Source organism: Canis lupus, chromosome 34 (genome assembly GCF_048164855.1).
Source record: "Canis lupus baileyi chromosome 34, mCanLup2.hap1, whole genome shotgun sequence".
In the NCBI taxonomy this organism is placed as follows: domain Eukaryota; kingdom Metazoa; phylum Chordata; class Mammalia; order Carnivora; family Canidae; genus Canis; species Canis lupus.
Window position 1 is genome coordinate 8,531,794 of NC_132871.1, and position 18,956 is coordinate 8,550,749.

General features: G+C 38.0%; 1 protein-coding gene across 1 annotated transcript in view; it reads left to right on the plus strand.

Moving 5' to 3' along the window:
- TTN (titin) overlaps window positions 1-18,956 on the plus strand; it is a 274,035-nt gene that overhangs the window by 108,032 nt on the left and 147,047 nt on the right. The window contains exons 107-136 of the mRNA XM_072811094.1: window positions 91-117; window positions 523-582; window positions 883-966; window positions 2,619-2,687; window positions 3,656-3,703; window positions 4,573-4,977; window positions 5,383-5,445; window positions 5,864-5,941; window positions 6,105-6,182; window positions 6,788-6,874; window positions 7,112-7,192; window positions 8,202-8,285; window positions 8,668-8,751; window positions 10,715-10,798; window positions 11,028-11,108; window positions 11,252-11,332; window positions 11,521-11,598; window positions 11,899-12,000; window positions 12,419-12,526; window positions 14,371-14,451; window positions 14,642-14,719; window positions 14,953-15,030; window positions 15,189-15,272; window positions 15,546-15,629; window positions 15,856-15,939; window positions 16,674-16,754; window positions 17,055-17,270; window positions 18,204-18,281; window positions 18,492-18,566; window positions 18,776-18,868. Coding sequence (XP_072667195.1) covers window positions 91-117; window positions 523-582; window positions 883-966; window positions 2,619-2,687; window positions 3,656-3,703; window positions 4,573-4,977; window positions 5,383-5,445; window positions 5,864-5,941; window positions 6,105-6,182; window positions 6,788-6,874; window positions 7,112-7,192; window positions 8,202-8,285; window positions 8,668-8,751; window positions 10,715-10,798; window positions 11,028-11,108; window positions 11,252-11,332; window positions 11,521-11,598; window positions 11,899-12,000; window positions 12,419-12,526; window positions 14,371-14,451; window positions 14,642-14,719; window positions 14,953-15,030; window positions 15,189-15,272; window positions 15,546-15,629; window positions 15,856-15,939; window positions 16,674-16,754; window positions 17,055-17,270; window positions 18,204-18,281; window positions 18,492-18,566; window positions 18,776-18,868 — 2,814 coding nt within the window. The remainder of the gene's footprint in view (window positions 1-90; window positions 118-522; window positions 583-882; window positions 967-2,618; window positions 2,688-3,655; window positions 3,704-4,572; window positions 4,978-5,382; window positions 5,446-5,863; window positions 5,942-6,104; window positions 6,183-6,787; window positions 6,875-7,111; window positions 7,193-8,201; window positions 8,286-8,667; window positions 8,752-10,714; window positions 10,799-11,027; window positions 11,109-11,251; window positions 11,333-11,520; window positions 11,599-11,898; window positions 12,001-12,418; window positions 12,527-14,370; window positions 14,452-14,641; window positions 14,720-14,952; window positions 15,031-15,188; window positions 15,273-15,545; window positions 15,630-15,855; window positions 15,940-16,673; window positions 16,755-17,054; window positions 17,271-18,203; window positions 18,282-18,491; window positions 18,567-18,775; window positions 18,869-18,956) is intronic.

Here is an 18,956-nt window from a genome sequence, read left to right on the forward strand (position 1 = left end):
CCACATTAAAGCCACATTGCAATCTTTGAAACAAACAATCGTGCCTGGATGATTCTAAAAACAAAAATGTCATTTTTTTTTCTTTTGCAGAAATCAAGCTTGAGATGACGCCTCCCGGTAAGTTAAAAAAAAAAAAAAATCAACCCTTACTCACAATATGTCCAATGGGATTTTATAAATGATAGAAGCCAAACTGAAATGTCTAAAAGTACTATTTAGTTTTTTCAGTAAAATAGTCTTCAGGAAATAATATAAATGTTAGGCTTTGTGAGCTTGGGGAATTCGAGATAATAAGGTCTCATTCAGCTGATAGTCAGGATCATGCCAAAATTGTGTGGCCACGGAACAAACCCAATTTTCACAGGGAATGAACATGCCTATGTGGTTGCATACAAAAGATTCCTAGTATCTCTGTGTCTGTATTTGATTCTGAGGTTGGAAATGCCTGACAACACCTTAGTGGTCTAATAAATATCTATGGTTTCAGCCCCTCTATGCTTACCATTAATGGTTCCTTTTCAGATATTCCTGATTCCAGAGTCCCGATCCCAACCATGCCTATCCGAGCAGTACCTCCGGAAGGTGAGACCCAGCACCATGACCCCCTGGGCTTGCAGCAACAATATTGTGCCACGAGGAAATTAGCTCTCCAAACCGTAGGAGAGCCAGGATACATCCCCGCATGTCATATTCCTCACTGTGTGATTAACAAATCAAAGCAAAGAGTAGTAACAACTATAAATATACGCAATTTTTATTTTCCCTGATTGATGAATTGGTATCATAACACCTTTGTTTACTGAAAGAAATGCATAGGGCTTTTCATTATCTTTCACACAAAGTAAGAACCCAAACGGTGATGAGGGCATCTCTTTTCTTCAGAAATCCCTGCGATGGTTGTTCCTCCTATTCCTCTGTTGCTGCCATCACCTGAAGAAAAGAAACCACCAGCAAAACGCATTGAAGGTATTTTATGTTACCTACCTAAATGTCAAAATACATAATTGACAGTCGCAGCCCTGGAAAATATGGCCTAATGCAACGTGTTGGCCCTCTAGTGTCCAACAGGTGGAATTGCCTTTCAAAATGTAAATTATTTGCTCTAAATGTGTAAGGCTTGTGATTAAAACTCTGAAAATCATCAAACCAAAGGTACTGCTTAATATTAAAATATTTTATCTTAATGTAATCAGTGAAACGTTAATGTAAAATTGATTTCATGTTCCATATTTTATATATGTTAGCTATATTTATATAACCATATATATAAAACAAAATAATAGAATTAACTTCTAGTGAAGCTTCTGGAAATAAACCATAGTCGTTTATAGCCACGTTGCAAATTGTGGCATTTTTTTCCTCAGTTATAATGTTGTATTACACTTTTTTTTTTTAAGTTTGCTGTTGTGTTACAAAAATGTGATTTACGATATCTTTGATATGTTTGATATTTTTTTTTCTTTAGCTAAGGGATGAGCTCACCAATAAGGAGCTCTTGAGTGTGTCAAGGAATTTCCTTTTTTGAATATTCCAATAGACAAATCATACTATTTGTCCCCCCCTCGACTCACTCAGGGCTACCTGGACTTTCTAGAGTTCTGAGTAGTTAAGAATTACTGTCAGAATTCTCCTTGCATCAGGAAACAATTCTGCATGTCAAAGTCAGATTTTTTTCCATAGTCAGATTTTTTTTCCATAGCGGTTTCCAGGGTTTGGCACCCTAGTACCCCAATATCTGCTACCTTTGGTGTCAAGAACTTGAGCCAGTTTTCAGCCAGCCTCAGGGAAAATTCAGTGAAAAACGCTTTCTTTCTGGTTGCTGACCTTATACCTTGATCATGGCCCCTACCTATAACTTGAATTATGGCTCTTAACATTCATGAGTAAATAACACTGTTTTTAATTTTTTGAATATGATTTAATTTCCCAAGTTTCCCAGTGCAGAGTTGAATTTAGCCTTATTGACAGTAGCACTCAGTGAAAACAAACAAAAAAAGACCTCCAGTTTTGTGACTAGTGCATCTCAATAGCAAACTAGAGCATTTTATAATTTATGTGAATAGTTAAATATATTTCATCTACTTTTGATAGCAGAAAGGGAACAAGATTCAAAAATCATAAATTTCCTTTTATATTTGTTGTCAGGACTAATCATTCATCTTAATGAATGATTTAGTCTTGGAGTGCTACTGTCAACGTGGAGAAATTTGACTACCTAAAGGGAAGCTTCCACGGTATCATAGACAGGACTTTTAATTTTGCTAGTTCACTTGTTATTCTTCACCCTGACGAATTTAAAGTGTTCTTATTAAGTGAAACAGGGTGAAAGTGCATACCTTTTCTGTTTATGGCATCACTCGGGTTCATGTTCTCCAAGTTTTGAAAACTGTAGGCTGGCATAAAACCAGTGAAGATGTAGACTCACCCCACACATTCTACCTCCATCCAAAAAACAGCTTCTGCATTCTAGCACAAGACCTTTCTGAAACCAGGTATCTTGAAATAATGTTGCAAGAGCCTCATTACCATCAAACCATATGCAAAAAATAGCGCATTTGAATAAACCTCTTCATTTCCTGAAACCGTTTTTGTTTATATCTGACATCTTATTTTTTTAGTGACCAAAAAAGCTGTGAAAAAAGATGCCAAAAAAGTTGTTGCGAAGCCCAAAGAAGAGCCACCTCAAGGTACGAATGAATTACTGAAAATTGAGTCTTACTGCTCTTCTAGTTAACAGTTTTAAGCCCCAAGTAGTAGAGGGTGGAGGAAGGAAAAAGTTTGCATTCCCAAAATGAAGCCTCTCCCTTTGCTCATTCTCACCCTCTCCTTGAACTCGGCCTTCACTTTCTCTTCATCAGCTCTCCCCTTTTTTTTTCCTCCCCATCCCTCTGTGCCTGTCATCTATCTGCCCATGGCAGGCAGTGTCAACCCCAGAGAGTTCTGGTTATCTCTGGACGGCACCGCAGCCGCAATGGATCCTGTCCTGCCCAGAGGAGGCCAAGGATTGATGCTAATTTCCAGTGGCTGCTCCAGCCCAACCCAGAACCTCCCTGGCTCACTGAGCTGTCAGTCCCTGCAGAAAAACAAAACATGTTTTGAAAGAGGATCAGTTCAATTACTGGAAAAATGGGGAAAAAATTCCATTTTTCCCCCTAAATCCTGGGAGAGTTTTAAGAGGAAAGACTAGATAACTAAATTAAAGCAAATGGTGTTACCTGTTTAAGATCAGAGTAAGGAAGTGCTCCTGGAAGGAGGAGGATCCAGGAGCACAAGTCACCGTTTCCCAGAGTGGTCACTTGTGAGACATTATGGTAGAAGAGGGAGATCATGAAGCATGGATATCTCCTCAACTTCACAGTTAACCACTGAAGAAATTAAACATGCCCTAATTGGTTAGCTCTAGGCTTATTGAATAGTCTCTTCATATTTTGTGTTAATTGGAATTGTTTTAAATCAATCAGAGCAGCTTTTCCCCATTTTTGTTAATAAATCGCAGAGCAATTCTGGTGAGCTAAATTTAGAATTTATAAAGGCGTTTGGCATGTTAGCAATAGCCACAGATTATACAAATAACTAGCAAAGGTGCACAGGATGAGTAAACATTAAACAATGCATAATCTAAAAATAAACATGTGTTCTATTTTTAAAATCCCAGAGGTTGCCAAGAAGCCCCTGCGTCCAACTGCCTTGATTCCAGCTGAAGGTAAATGAAGAGATATTGTTGGATATTTTTATTTATTCCTGAGATTTGCATCTCTGCTTTGTAATCTTGTTTTTAAATAGAAAGCTTAAAAAAAAAAAAAAAGAAAGCTTCTAATGCATTGTAAAGTTACGACATCTCCTATTACAATTTGCACTAAGAAATGTCCACTTCATATTGCTCCAAGCCCCGGAAGGGAAACGCAGGCCGATGCTTATGCGGCCTTAGTGGCTCTGGACACAGGGAAAGCAGTGGCGAGGGGTGGAAAGGGAGGAGTGATCCTTATTATTTCAGGTGTCTCTAATACAGGCACTAAGGATCATATAACCAATGTTAGCCTTAATTATTTTTTTAAAAAGTTGTTACAAAAGCAACTAATCGATTTCATTTTGTTACATAATTCTAAATATTATCTTTATTAAACTGGTGAGTCACATTCAACTATCAAAGAAATATCTTTAAAATTAGAAATGTTGCTGAAAGACTAGTTGGAAACTTAAATAGAGGTTAACATGGCACATGAATTCCACTAAATGATCAAATGCTCACATATCCCACGAGCACCAGGGGCTTTGTAAACTGGAATTCCCATTGGACAATGGAAGCTGTGTCCATTTGATATTTGCGGAATGCCGTTTTGTTCACAGTAGAAAAATCCTCAAGAGTCAGTGCATCTTGATGCTCTAGCCAACAAAAATGTCAACAGAACTGATACGCAGAACAAATCATCAACATAATACTGAGACCTAAGATACTGATACTGTTTGACAACATAGATATTGGTTTATGAAGTAATGCTATGGATGCCACTAGTGTGCTAATATTTTCCATCTGTCTGTTTATTTATTTATTCATTCATTCATTTATTTCAGCTCCTGAAATTATCGATATATCCTCCAAGGCTGAAGAAGTAAAAATAACGACAATAACCAGAAAGAAAGAGGTTCAAAAAGAAAAAGAAGCTGTGTATGAGAAAAAGCGTGCTGTCTACGAGGAAAAGAAACTTTTCATCGAATCTTTGGAAGAACCTTATGATGAACTGGAAGTGGAACAGTACGCGGAGCCATTCGAAGAACCTTACTATGAAGAGCCGGATGAGGACTACGAGGAGACCAAGGTCGAAGCTAAAAGGGAAGTCCACGAGGAATGGGAGGAAGATTTCGAGGAAGGCCAGGAGTACTATGAAAGGGAAGAAGGTTATGATGAAGGGGAGGAAGAGTGGGAAGAAACTTACAAAGAGAGAGAAGTCATCCAAGTGCAAAAGGAGGTTTACGAAGGTGCGTATCACTGGGCCGCTTCTTTTCCCCTTTTCCTCGGTTCCTTATATTTTCATGCTATTAATCTGATCTGTGATAGATACAGAAAGCATCCAAAGGACCATTTAGATCTTTGAAGCTTAGACCTTTGTTAGAAAGGTCATCTCTAAGTTTCTGCAGTCACTTTCAGGCTTTGCCATTATAAATTGAGTCATTTAGTCCTAACACTAAATTCCAAGAGCTGCTTTCTCACGCAGAAATTCAAGGTTTACTTCCACCACCTTGCTGCATCTCTGCTGGGTCCCTTTTTTTTTTTTTTTTAGATACTTTGCACACATATACACTCTTACTTCCTTTGCAGTTAGTACAACCTACCAGAACTTACCTATTTCAGCATCCTTTCTTATTCCTCTGTTTTTGTTAAAGAATCACATGAGAGAAGAATTCCAGCCAAAGTGCCTGAAAAGAAAGCAGTGCCACCTCCAAAAGGTATGTAATTGGAATTATTGAAATAGATCAGAACTTCCACATCATTATCATGGCTTGTCTGGCAAAGATGTATATACCACCAGTCCAATCCAATAGGCACAACTTCTTCTCTAAGCTTTATTGTATCAATGAATTTTATTTTCCTAAGAATATCTCATTTAATGCAAAAAATTTAAAAAGATGATAAAAAGATGGTAATGATAAATATCTTTTGAAATAACTAAAATATTTGAAGTACAGAAATTTGTAAAGTTCAAAGTACCAAACTTGTTTCTTTCTGAAAAGTTATATATATGTATATATGCACGTATACATATATATTTATATTTATACATATATAGAATCTTAGACATGTAGGGAGAAAGAGAATTTTAACAGAAATTCTAAAAGTACTGCAATCTCTTTAAAATGCTTGCAGTTGTAAAGAAGCCAGTAGTTGAAAAAATTGAAAAGACCTCTCGAAGAATGGAGGAAGAGAAAGTTCAAGTCACCAAAGGTATTCTGATTTAAAACATTTCTAGTACCATGTACACACGTCATCTATTTCCTGATGTATATCCCCGCGTTATCATATAGCCTCATCTAAACTAAGTTATTTTTAGATTTTGTGCAAAGCGATATTCTTCACAATACAAATATATTTGTACATATTTTTTAAGTACCCGAAGTTTCAAAGAAGATGGTTCCACAAAAACCTTCTCGGACTCCAGTGCAGGAAGAAGTTATTGAAGTGAAAGGTATCCATCTTTGTCTTTCGAGCTACAAGTTTTAAACATTTTTACTCATGTCTCTGTATATGTGTACAAATATTACTAAACAATTCACAAATCTGAAGCTACCAAAATACAGACCTTCTTGTACAGTATATATCTTACGTTGAGTTGCACATCTGTATAATTGAAGGAAATGATAACATCCCCTTTGTTTCTAGTTCTGCTTTAAAATCACATAATTATTTTTTAATGTAGGGAAGGTTTGGTTTAATCACTAGTCCTCTAACTTAACTATGCGAGGCATTCCGTCGCATAGGATGATATTCCCTATCCTCTCGTTTCTATGAGTAAACCCTAATGGATTCGGAAAAGCATCACATTACGTGTGAAGAAGTTGTGTCTATTTGATTCCCGTTTAATCATGTTTGGTAAAGGCTGCATGGGCCGTTTGTCCCTATATATCAAAACATGGTTTGTATTCTTGTCAATACTAAATGTATCCTCAAGCTACTCATACTAACCCGATCATTCTGTGTCTAGAGACTTACACGTGATGTGCAATCGATGTATTTGAGTAGGTACGTTGACCTAGAAAAAGAATTACTAAATGTGAAATACTCTCTTTAAAGTACCAGCCGTGCATACAAAGAAGATGGTTATTTCAGAAGAGAAGATGTTCTTTGCTTCTCACACAGAGGAGGAGGTGTCAGTCACAGGTATAAGGCACATTTGAATTTGGGGGCTCAGCCGGAAGGGCTTTAGATGAATTTGTATCCTCCTTCTTCATACCTAATTTGTGATTATGTAGGCATCTCTGTCTCCTTGTAGCTCTCTGTCGGCGTTTCATTGCACGCTTGTCTGTGTTGTAATTTGTAGTTCAGTATTCTTTGTGAATTATACTTACCACCCGTACTATGGCCTACCAGTAATTAAAATATACATTTTTTTCAAAGTCCCCGAGGTACAAAAGAAAACTGTTACCGAAGAGAAAATTCATGTTGCTGTCTCCAAAAAGACTGAGCCTCCACCTAAAGGTATTAATGGATCCTCCTAAGTTTAGAATCTTTTCAAAGTTCCACATTAAGCATCCAGATATGTTCATATTGCGTAATGCATCTCGCCACAAGGTCAGCAGGCCTACAGCCACTATGTACGATGGACATTACGGGGGTTGGGGGGATGGGAAGACCATGAGGAGCACACAGGGGAGAGGAATGAAAGGCAATGGAGGCTTGGCCCCTGCTTCAGGGACCTCACAATCTAGTGACCAGCTCTTTGGAAATAGGAATTTGATGTCCTAGAGCCGGCTCACGCCGACTCACCAGAGCTGATGGTTAAGTTTTCAGGAATTTGGCTACCCAGTGTTTAACACCCCCATGATTAAAAGTCAAGCTACGTAAACTCACAATTAAATTATAGAAAAATCTGTGATAAGAGTCGAACCTCATTACTTCTTTTGCTGCATTTTATTATCTCTGTTTCTGAGGTTGTTTATGTTGACCATGCCTACGCGGTGGAAGTACTAGTACACAGTGGGCTACTGAGCATATTCCCAACCTTGTGACGACAAGGTCTCGTGTGTTCCCCAGGGTGGGAGTGTTTGCACCACCGCAGAAACTGGAAGCTAGCAGCTGCTGCAAATGCAAGCTCCCTCTCCCCAGCACACCCCACCCAAATCCTTAAACATGTGGGATACAAAAAATACTGAAGATAATCTAACGCAATTGCTATAATGCAGTTGCTTTATAAATGTGAAGTTTCTAAAGCTGGTGTCTGAGGTGCTGGCCTGTCCAAGGAAGGGCAGCTCCTACTTGCTCCAGGAAAGTGGAGGCTTCTGGAGATGAAGGCCCATAACAACCCCGACTTTCTCTGATTAGTCTTTCCTCCGATTCCCTTTCCTCCTGTTTCTAGCGTGGAAGTTTCTTGCCTTCATTTGGGATAAAAGACAGATGACTGCTCTTTATTGTAATTCTGTCCTGCAACAACATACGCCTTGTTGTAAAAATACATGATTTCTCAAAAATGGCACTTTTTTTTTTAAAGTCCCTGAGCCACCTAAGAAACCGGTCCCTGAAGAAGTGGTTGCTGTTCCCATTCCTAAAAAGGTGGAGCCCCCACCAGCCAAAGGTAGAATAATATTTTTGAAAAAAAAAATTCCTAGTGTCTGTCTTTTTTGTATCTTTTTCTATGGGATCCTTGTGTTAACGAAATAGCATCTGTAAACGATTTGTAATGTGTTCTGTGTATGTTGACTTCATTAGTGGTGGTACTTAAACAAGTATCAGTAACTTTAGACCATGTTAACTGGGGTGTTTGCTTCATGGGACGTGTGTAACGTCTCTGTGGTATTGGTTTCTTTTGCATACGTTTCTACCACAAGTAGAGCGTGTTTAATTACTTCCTAAACTCTTACGCTCTTACTGAGGAGTTATGCTTTCGTGTGATCTTAAATAGTCTCAGAGGGAAAACTAGAATTCTCAACATTGTTTCAACAATGATATCTTTAAAGTTCCTGAAGTTCCCAAGAAACCTGTGCCAGAGGAGAAAAAGCCTGTTCCTGTCCCCAAAAAGGAACCTGCTGCTCCCCCAAAAGGTACACCAGAACTCTTTGCGCCCAACGCATCTTTTGCTTTACTTGGTCTTCATATGTGTGCTGTGCTGTCTTACTATTTTGTGTCTTCTAGATGCCCCTGGTGGTTTTCATTTGTTTGTCACCTTCCAGGGCCACGCTCTTGACACACATTTTTTGTGACACTGAACATTCCAAAGACGCCACCAAGAAAGGGTTATTAAAAGAAGTAACCGTGTCAAACTGCTATCTTAAATTTTTACTATCTTTCCCCTGTTAGAGAAAGAAGAGGTATTTGTGAAACTCATTTTATACAGGCACGTTTCTAGAAAAGCTCTTTTACTCCTCATCTATCAGATTTTTCTTAATAAAAAATACTTCCATGAATTATGATGAGTTTAAAAAGAGTAACAACTGGAAAGTGACCGAACCGAATGTCAACTAGATAAAGATTCATACACTGCTACTGGTAACTGCCACTCTTCCCAAAACTCAATAGTGGAAGCCTAGAGTAGTTGGAAACATTGATTTTTTTACATTTACTTTCACCACGTTTCTTGACATTAATTGAATGTCAATATTTGCCATAAGTGTTGCAATTATCTAATTAACTAGCCAGGGGACCTTTCATATAGGTATATTTGGATTCAAATGTGCTAATCCTTTATTTTGGTTCTTGAATTTGGTTTGTTCCTTTTTCGGGGTGGTGGTGTTTATATAAAAGATACTACTTTATGGATGCAACAAAGCTACAAACTGCATACATCTGGTCTGTTACGGAGAGATTCAGTAAGAATTCAAGATCATCCAATTTAGTAGGAACCAGACTTGCTGGTTCCCATTTTGCCTGACTTCCCATTTTCCATTTTCTTCCTGAATCAAATCTGTTTCTCTCTTTCTCAAATTCTTGACTCTTTCAAAATTCTGGGTCTTTAAAAAAATGATTTCTGATTATCGAATCATTAAAATATGGTTATGTGAAAATAAGATAGATGAAAGGTCACATTACTAATACCAAGCCACTTGATCACTCCTCAAGGAGACACAGGGCCATATCTCACTTACCATTAAAATCACATATACATAGTAACATATGTATATGCATAAACATCCCTGTAGAGATAATTTATACAGATATAAACAGATATATCTGTATAATTACATCAGAATATTACAAATGCAAGTATACAGGTGCAGGAGTTCACAAAAACTGCTATCTTACTTAAAATGGAAACAATTATTGCCAGTAATGCATACTATTAGAATACATCTGCCAGTTAAAAATTCCACATCATCAACACTTAGGATAGATAAACTAAGCCATTGTAAACCTTTTCGGGTCAGAGATCCTGCTGAAAACTATGGAGCCTCTTAGAGAAAAGCATATATGCATATGCTCACAAAATTCACGCACAGAACTCCCCAAAGTCATTGACACGTGGATATCAGACTGAGAAGGCTACTCTAGAAGGAGCGCTCCCGAGTTTTACACTTGTACCCCCAAAAACAAATAAAATCAGAAGAGAAATGGAAAAAAAGTAGTAACATATACATATAATGATTCTAAACATGTCTTAGTCTAAGATAGGCTTAGACAAATTAAATCCATTGCTAGCATGGATTCCATTTCTTGCTACAAAACCTAACAACACTTTGCTATATTCTATATCTACACTCTATATTGCTTGTGTAGTCACTGACCAAGTTTTTATCAAAAGCAAACCAATACAGAAAGATGGAATTTTATACATACGTTTTTGTGTATATAGCTCATTTTTATTTGCCTGAATGCCTCTATAACATTACTTGTGATATTTGTTACATTGTGACCTTTTTCACATTACAGTTTAATTTTCTGCATTATTTTGCCAATGCATAGAAACCCTATAACAACATTAATGAACTACTAAAGATTGGTGTGTGTGCCTACGTCCATTCATAAAAGTGGTGTACATCTGAACTAATGTTGCGTTGTAAAAACTTTAAGTCCCAGAAGTGCCAAAGAAACCTGTCCCTGAAGAAAAGATTCCTGTTCCTGTTGCAAAGAAAAAGGAAGCTCCACCAGCTAAAGGTACGGTGCTTTGCTTGGTAATGAAGCCCTATTTTTATGTCTGGAGTACAAAACACTTTTGTGTTTAATTATCTGTTGCGTTAGTTTAATTCAGAACGAGTGTTTTATGGTGTGAGTAATAATTCAACAGAAGTGTCTGTCCACCTGCCTACTTTCTTACAAAATGGCTGTGAATTCGCTGCCTTGGAAAATACAGAAAGTCATTTCTAAAAATTAATGTCTTTTCAAGTTCCTGAAGTACAGAAGAGGGTTGTCACAGAAGAAAAAATAACCATTGTCACTGAAAGAGAGGAATCTCCACCACCAGCAGGTACTTAATTCCATCTTCATAAATAACCTGTCTTGCCTTCAACCTCCTTTAATTGCATGCCGTCTCTAAGGGGCATGCCAGTCCTGTGTTGCTCATTTATGTTGCCTTTCTGAGAATCTTAAAATCAAATGCTATTCTTTAAGTGCCAGAAATACCAAAGAAGAAAGTCCCAGAAGAAAAAAGACCCGTTCCTCATATAGAGGAAGAAGCTCCACCACCAAAAGGTATCGTCTTTCTGTCTTTCCAAGAACCTTCTTTGTATAATACCATGTAAGAAGGCAAATGATGGTTTTTGTTGGCTTTGTGATCTGAACACGCTGTTAGCTTGGTGACAGGAATATATCTGTGGTTGGGGCTGGGCTTCAGTGAGATGAGTCTGGAGTTCTAAAAGTGCCTGTTTCTAAAATGCCAGTTCTGCGTAAGAAACCCGTCCCTGAAGAGAAAGTTCCTGTACCAGTTCCTGTCGCTAAGAAAGCTCCTCCTCCCCGAGGTAGGATTTGTCTCAGGCCTTTGACGAAAGTCTTGTTGGCCTGGGAGTTCTTGCTTTCTTCTCTCAGGTGTCCCCATGTGTGACCTTCCGTCTGCTCTTCTGATAGATTCTGATAGAATTAGTGTGTGTGTGTGTGTGTGTGTGTGTGTGTGTGTGTCCCCTTGTGGTGTTTGTTGCCTCACTGGTTCTCCCATTGCGTTGTGGGAGTGGCGTACGTGGCCTACCTTCCCCACATGCTTAGGGAAAGAGGATTGTGACGATTCTTGATTTTTAAACTTCAACTTTAATGCTCTTTTAAAGCTGAAGTTTCTAAGAAAACTGTGGTAGAAGAAAAAAGATTCGCTGCCGAAGAAAAACTGTCTGTGGCGGTTCCTCAGAGAGTGGAACTCATGCGACACGAAGGTATAATAGTCAGAAGTGAGAGGAGAAATGGGTGTGCGTGTTTCCTCCAAGTCTTTCTTTCTGGTTGTGACTGTTCACCTCATAAGTTGTCCTTATCAGTGTCTACTTGCCGTGGCCTTCTGACACAGTCTTTCGTGTCTACGGTGGTCTTAGATCACTTCAAGACAGTGCCTGGGGTGCTGAAAACGTGCTAGTTGTCAACGTGGCCACACTTTGGGCATCACTTGCATACTCTTCTCCATCTTGGGCGGTACTGCCCCCTGATCTTAAATCAGCTCTCTCTTCCACGTAAGGAGGAAGCACTACTCGGCAGTCACTTCTTAAGAACCATTTTCCATCTGTAGAGAACACATGGCTATTTACCAGCACTTCAGGGGGCTGGATTTAAATTAAATATTATTTTTTAAAATATCCACAGAGGAGGAGTGGAGTTATTCAGAAGAAGAGGAAAGAGTGTCCTTTTCAGTTTATAGAGAAGAGGAAAGAGAGGAGGAGGAAGAAGAAGTAGAGATTACTGAATATGAAGGTAAATGATGCCAAAGAGCTGGAGGTGACCTGGAGTCTTGGTGGGCTCTTTTTCTTTCACAGGTTGTCTATCAGATTAATGAAAGTGGACATAAATTCAGTGAATATCTGAAGGCCTCATTAGAGTTATCTTTTGGTCAAAACACAAGATTCAGGACCATTAGAGCACGAATTCAATGTACTGCTTGTCTATCCTCTCTTACTTGTCTGTATGGGGAGGGGAGGCCTCATATTTATAGGTAATTAATGGTACAGACATCTCCATCTGTACTTATCCTTTCAGTAGGCAGGGCTTGGTTTCGGCCTGGCAGGCCGGCATAAACTTCACCCCGCAGTCCAATGTCTAGAACACGGGTAACATAAAAGCAGTGTTGAGGGCACAACTCACTAATGTGTCCTGACTCACAGTTTTTAAATGAATAAGAAGTTCTGTTACCTAATTACATCCCAGAAGTCAAGGCCATGTTTGAGAGTGGAGCACTGACCACATGGGTCTTTCTTATATCTCACCTGTGGGGAAACAATCATGTAAGATCTTGGATTGAATTAGCTTGTCGTTTAGACGTTCCTATACCCATTAGGCTAGCTCTCTATGATTTCTTAAGGATTGAGCAATGAGCTTTATTTCAGTCCTTTGTGATGAATTAAGACACCGCCAGGTTTGCAGCTAAAGTCCAGCACTCTGGCTAAAGCTGTATATCTGAAAGAACTTTCCTAAGAACATTCCAATGTAGCTCCGCATCACAGAAAAATCAATAAAGTTGTGTACAAATTAACTCTCTTTCTAATAAAATGATGGATAGAATTCTATATGTGGATGCCCTTGAGCGCATTTCTGGTTAATAAAAGACGCCCCACTTCTTCTCCACATGAAAGAACATCCCATGTAAAGTCCTGATGTGTGGTCTTCATGGAAAGGCTTGGAACAGGGCAAGGTGGGCACGACTCCCAAGCACTGGTTCTGTTGTGCTGCCTGGGAAAGGCCAAGGTGTTAGGCACAAGTGAGGCACCTGAGCGGTCAGAGAGGGCCTCATCCCTTCTAGACGTGTTTGGGAAACCAAACATAACACGGACACAAGGGAAGTTCTCATTGCGTGAATCTGGCTTCTGTTTTTGACAGTATGCACTATAAAGCTTTTTCAGAACTATAGCTAAAAGCAGAGCCATTCTATGAAACCCTTTGTTTTCATTAAGCCTAAAAGATCTAGGGAAGAGATGGGTGGAGCCCGTTAAGTTTACTTCTAGTGTAAAGAGATGTGTCTGTAACTAGATCTTCCTATTCTATAATTAACTTTATACATATAGGCTCAAAAATCATGTGAAGATACCTGCCTCTTCTTTCATACTTGCCCTCAACAAAACTGGGGGGGGGGGCTCGTTTCCAAGTCTTCAGTAGGTTTTTCACATGTAATATAAGTCTTTTCTTTTTTATAACCCAATTGTTGTTTTCTCAAGTGTATGTTTCTGCCCTTAAGTCTTCAGATCTAGAGTGCTCTGTTATTTTTGAAACTCCTCTTTGGATGCTTGTGCTCTTATTAATTTAGCCACTAGGATTGTTTTTATGTCTTGTACTTGTCCTGTTCTTCCTGCAAACGCAAGCATTATGATCTTTATGATACACTTGAAAATTAAATTACTGACACTTATTTCCCAAATTCTTTATTATGGCATACGCTTTGATTAAAATGCACTTTGTGGGGGTGGGGGCAGTTAAATGGGAACAATTGGGGATTCGGCAAGTGTTAAATTTTTTATCATTTTAATTACTCTTTGAAGTAATAAATTATAGCTGAAATTAAACATGAAAAGCACTACAACTTTCCTTTAAAACTGATGTCTTTAAAGTGATGGAAGAGCCGGAGGAATATGTTGTGGAAGAAAAGACGCACTTTATTTCTAAGAGAGTGGAAGCTGAACCAGCTGAAGGTATACCAAGTCTTAAATTAACTTTAGCCCTATGTGTGTTTGGCTTGTCCCATTCTTTATGTTTTCTTCAGTTAGTTTATCACTTATATTGCAAATTGATGACTATCGTGTCTAAGTAAACAGATTTCTTACATTGTTATTGAAAAGAAATCTGGGCATTTCGACAAGTGTGTTTTATAATCTTTTCAAGTGCTTGAGAAGCATGAGAAGAAGATTGTAATGAAACCGAAAATTCCTGCTAAAATAGAGGAGCCCCCACCAGCCAAAGGTATAGTTCTCTATCAAAAAACAAATATGATGACCTTCGTCTTAATAGCTATATCAATGCCTTCAGTTTGGATGCTGCCTGAGTTTTGTGAGCACATATGTATAAACATTTTTGCTGAATATAGTCGTTAATGTTTGTGTGTACGTATGATCGGTCAAAAGATTAATTCTAAGCCCCAAGTGTCACTTCTTCTGTAATGCAAACTAATATTCTTACACGTAATTTTTCTAAAGTTCCTGAAGCACCTAAGAAAATTGTGCCAGAAAAGAAAGTCCCTGCTGCAGTTCCCAAAAAGGAAAAGGTGCCACCAGGTATACTGGGCTTTACTTTATTCTTGAATAATATCTGTCTTTTTCATCTTAAATTGGTACATTCTTCAAATTTTTATGACATAAACAAGAAAGTAGCGTGCCTGTGTTTAACGTATTTCATATTGTGTGCTTGACTGTGTTGCTTGATATCTTTTAAGTGCCAGAAGAGCCAAAGAAGCCAGTTCCAGAAAAAAGGGTTCCTCCAAAAGTGGTTAAGGAAGAAGAGCCTCCCCCCACCAAAGGTAAATGAAACCCTCTGGCGCAAAAACCAGAAACATACCTCGTCTTTGATCTTCTCACTGCTGTCCTTGGGTCACACCTTTTATATGGAGGTTATTGGTGTATGTTGGAGGCTATGGTGTATTCTATTCGTGCGTATTAGTTGTTGCGAAGTTTGTGTGTATGTTGTGAATTGCTGTAGTCTAATATCACAGTACTTTCTGGCCAATACCAAAAAAAAAAAAAATTTCCACTTTAAGTAACTGAACTCCCTAATCCTGAAATTATCTTTCAAGTGGCTGAGAGGCACATGCAAATTACCCAAGAAGAAAAAGTTCACGTTGCTGTAACTAAAAAAGAGGAGCCTCCGAGAGCAAGAGGTACATGTGACCTTTCAATACATGGAATATTGTATTTACCCTGTTCTCTTTACCATACATAGTGGTTATGGGTGTCTGTTGTTATTGTTTTTGTTGCTATAGTTGTTTTCTGTGTTTGAAATAATGAAAATGTCCAGTCCTTTATGTTTGAGTTACTGTTATACGACTGACTTTTGTGATCAGAATGAGGGAAACGGTTCTTAAAAAGTGAAATCTGTCTTTAAAGTGCCTGAAGAACCCAAGAGAGCTGTTCCAGAAGAAAAAATTCCTAAACTCAAACCTAAGAGAGAGGAAGAACCACCAGCAAAAGGTATACTAACTTTTTCAAAAAGCAAAATAAGCATGTAGGTCTTAAAACTAATCTAGTGGAATTGGGATCTTTAGAGAAAAATGACTCCAATACATTATGAAATAAGTAATATGCACACGCTATGTCCTATCACTTCAAAGCTCAACATTTCAGATGCCAGAAAGTACTCTCTCTTCTTTCTTTTCCACAAAAGTGTGGAGCTCCCCCAGATGTGCACTTCCCCTTAAAATGTACTTGTCTACTAATATGTTATTGTCTGTATACTAAACTCATCTGCCCAAAGGATTGTTTTGTGTGGCAATCTTTGATAAAATTTAAGATTTTTTAAATCCTGGGTTTTCTATATTGTGCCAGTGGAGCTTCTTGAAAATACAATAGAATTCAGATGAAGACATGATTTATGGGGCTCAAGTTTCTGTCCAATGCTTGTTTGGTAGTCACTGATGATGCTGTCTGGTTGTCTTTTTGAACTCTCTTATAAATACTACTTGATCTTCCTGAAGTTATTCAGTATCTCTGAAGGATTAAGGAAGTTAGAAAAAAAAGTATTTCTATGTATATTAGACCATGTTTATTTCCAAGTCCATTGCTTTTTCTTGCCATGTAGATGAAAAATGTGAATGATGGGCATGGTGATGGTTGCCTTTGTCTGTGGACTGTTTGTACACAGTATCTCTGATCACATATGTATTCAAAATCTTGTAATGCACTTTTAATAATTACTCTTTTTAAAGTCACTGAAATCAGAAAAAGAGCTGTTAAAGAAGAAAAGGTATCCATTGAAGTTCCAAAAAGAAAAGCTCCTCCCGTGAAAGGTACATTATGCTCTCACTAAATAATAAACTGAAGCATAAAACTACACAGCTTTTTGTCTGCTACTTTTCCTAATTTGACTCCCACCCTTTATTGGTCGATTGTTAACTAAAGGCAGGAAATCTAACATTTGAAGTCATAAGTAGCAAATGTACACCAGACCTTGACCAGAGAAGGACAGGCAGGGTCTCCTATAACCAGTGCATGAATCCATCACATAAGAATGAAATCAAAGTGCATTGTCACTATCACTCCTAAATGGGCTTCAAGTAACATACTGCCTGTTTTCAATATCTTTCTAGAAGTAACTGTAACTGAAGAGAAAGAATGGTCTTACGTCCATGAAGAAGAAACTGTTTCAGTAGAACGGGAAGAGGAATATGATGAAATCGAGGAATATGAATATAAAGAATCTGAGGAGTATGAACCAACAGAAGAATATGACCAATATGAAGAATATGAGGAACGTGAATTTGAACATTATGAAGAGTATAAAGAGCATGAAGAATATGTCACAGGTATGAGCAAAACTGCAAACCTGACACCACATGCAGATTCCATTAGAGCAGGATAAACAGTTAGATGCCCAAAGAAATTTACAAAGAATTTTATTTTGACAAATTCACAATTTTTTTTCTTAGATAACCTCCAGGGGGAAAAAAGTCTCTATGAATCTTAAGGTTACTATTAGACTTTGGTTCTGGGAATGATCTATTTCCTGCCTCATTTTTGCTTAGACACAAAATAGCAAGTGTCCCAAAGTTCTTTTCCCAAAAGGGTTGGGAGTTCATCTGTAGGTGCCCATGATCATTCTAATACATGACCAAAAATGGCTGAACATCTCTTAGTCTAAAGCTTATTATCAAGGATGATAGAAAACTACATTCCCTCAGGGTTCCCGTCATGAAAACTTGACATAGCCTGCTTCCAAAGTAGACAGAGAAAAAAGCTAACACGAGCAATTACGTTATATCTCATGACGATCAAATTTGTAGGTGTATAATTTTGGTTCCACGTGATTCATTTATTTTATTTGATAAGTCCCTCCTGGAATTTTGAAATGAAGCAATATTGTTTCCCTTGCCCATTTTCTGATGTTTCATAGCTTCACTTTGAGAACATTTTATGTGGTTGTACAGATAGCATTAAAAACGTATATTATATAGAAAGAAGTTTGAACCACGATTTTTTTCTACCTGAAGTGAAATGAGACTGTTGCATATGTAAGAGAGAGTTACAATGACCTAATTGAATCAAAAAGCCAGGAGGGTTAGGGGCTTTTAGTCCCGATTTTACTTGGACCTGTGATTCTAACTCACCTCTAAGGACTATGACTACACTGTAGATAACAGATATATTATTTAATTCTTTGAGTCCATTTAAGAAATAGCATTTTTTTAATGTATGTCCCAAAGTCTAACATTAAATACCTTGTATGTACTCTTTAGAAGAACCCAAGAAGCCTCTCCCAGTAAAGCCTGTCCAAGAAGAACCGGTTCCCAGAAAGCCAAAGGCTCCACCAGCTAAAGGTAGAGTGAGCAAAAAACCTTATCGCTTCTGAGAGATCCATGTGCCCTCCATGTCTGTCATACCGTAAACACATGTTGAAGTGGCAACACTCAAGCTGTGTGTGGGGTGGGGATGTGATGTTGTGCATCAGACTTCTTAACTTTGTGTTCTTACTACTCTTGAGAAATCTGGCTCAGGGTTTTAAATCTGTTAATGTTGATATTTTAAAGTGCCGAAGAAAGTCGTCCCTGAAGAAAAAGTCCCAGTGCCCATTCCCAAGAAACTCAAACCTCCACCACCCAAAGGTACATTGCAGAGTGAGAACTACGAGAAACATCTTTGTTCCTCATGTTCTATAAATGTGTCTTTCTACCTTGTCTGCTGTTTTTTCTTGTTTTTACCGAATGTATTGTGGTCTGGATTCTTACATTTCACAGTTTTTTTTGTGTATTTTTGTGTATGTTGTGCTTGTGTAGTTGGTTTTAATGCTCTTCAATAATTAATATCTTTAAAGTGACTGAAGAATCAAAGAAACTTGTTGAGGAAAAAATACACATTTCAATTACCAAACGTGAAAAAGAGCAGGTGGCTGAGCCAGCTGTTAAAGGTATAATAATTTCCTTCCAAAACCATGGTCTTTTATAATGTCTCTTTTAAAATTAAGGTAGCTATGTTTTGCTTTGTTTTGTTGTTAT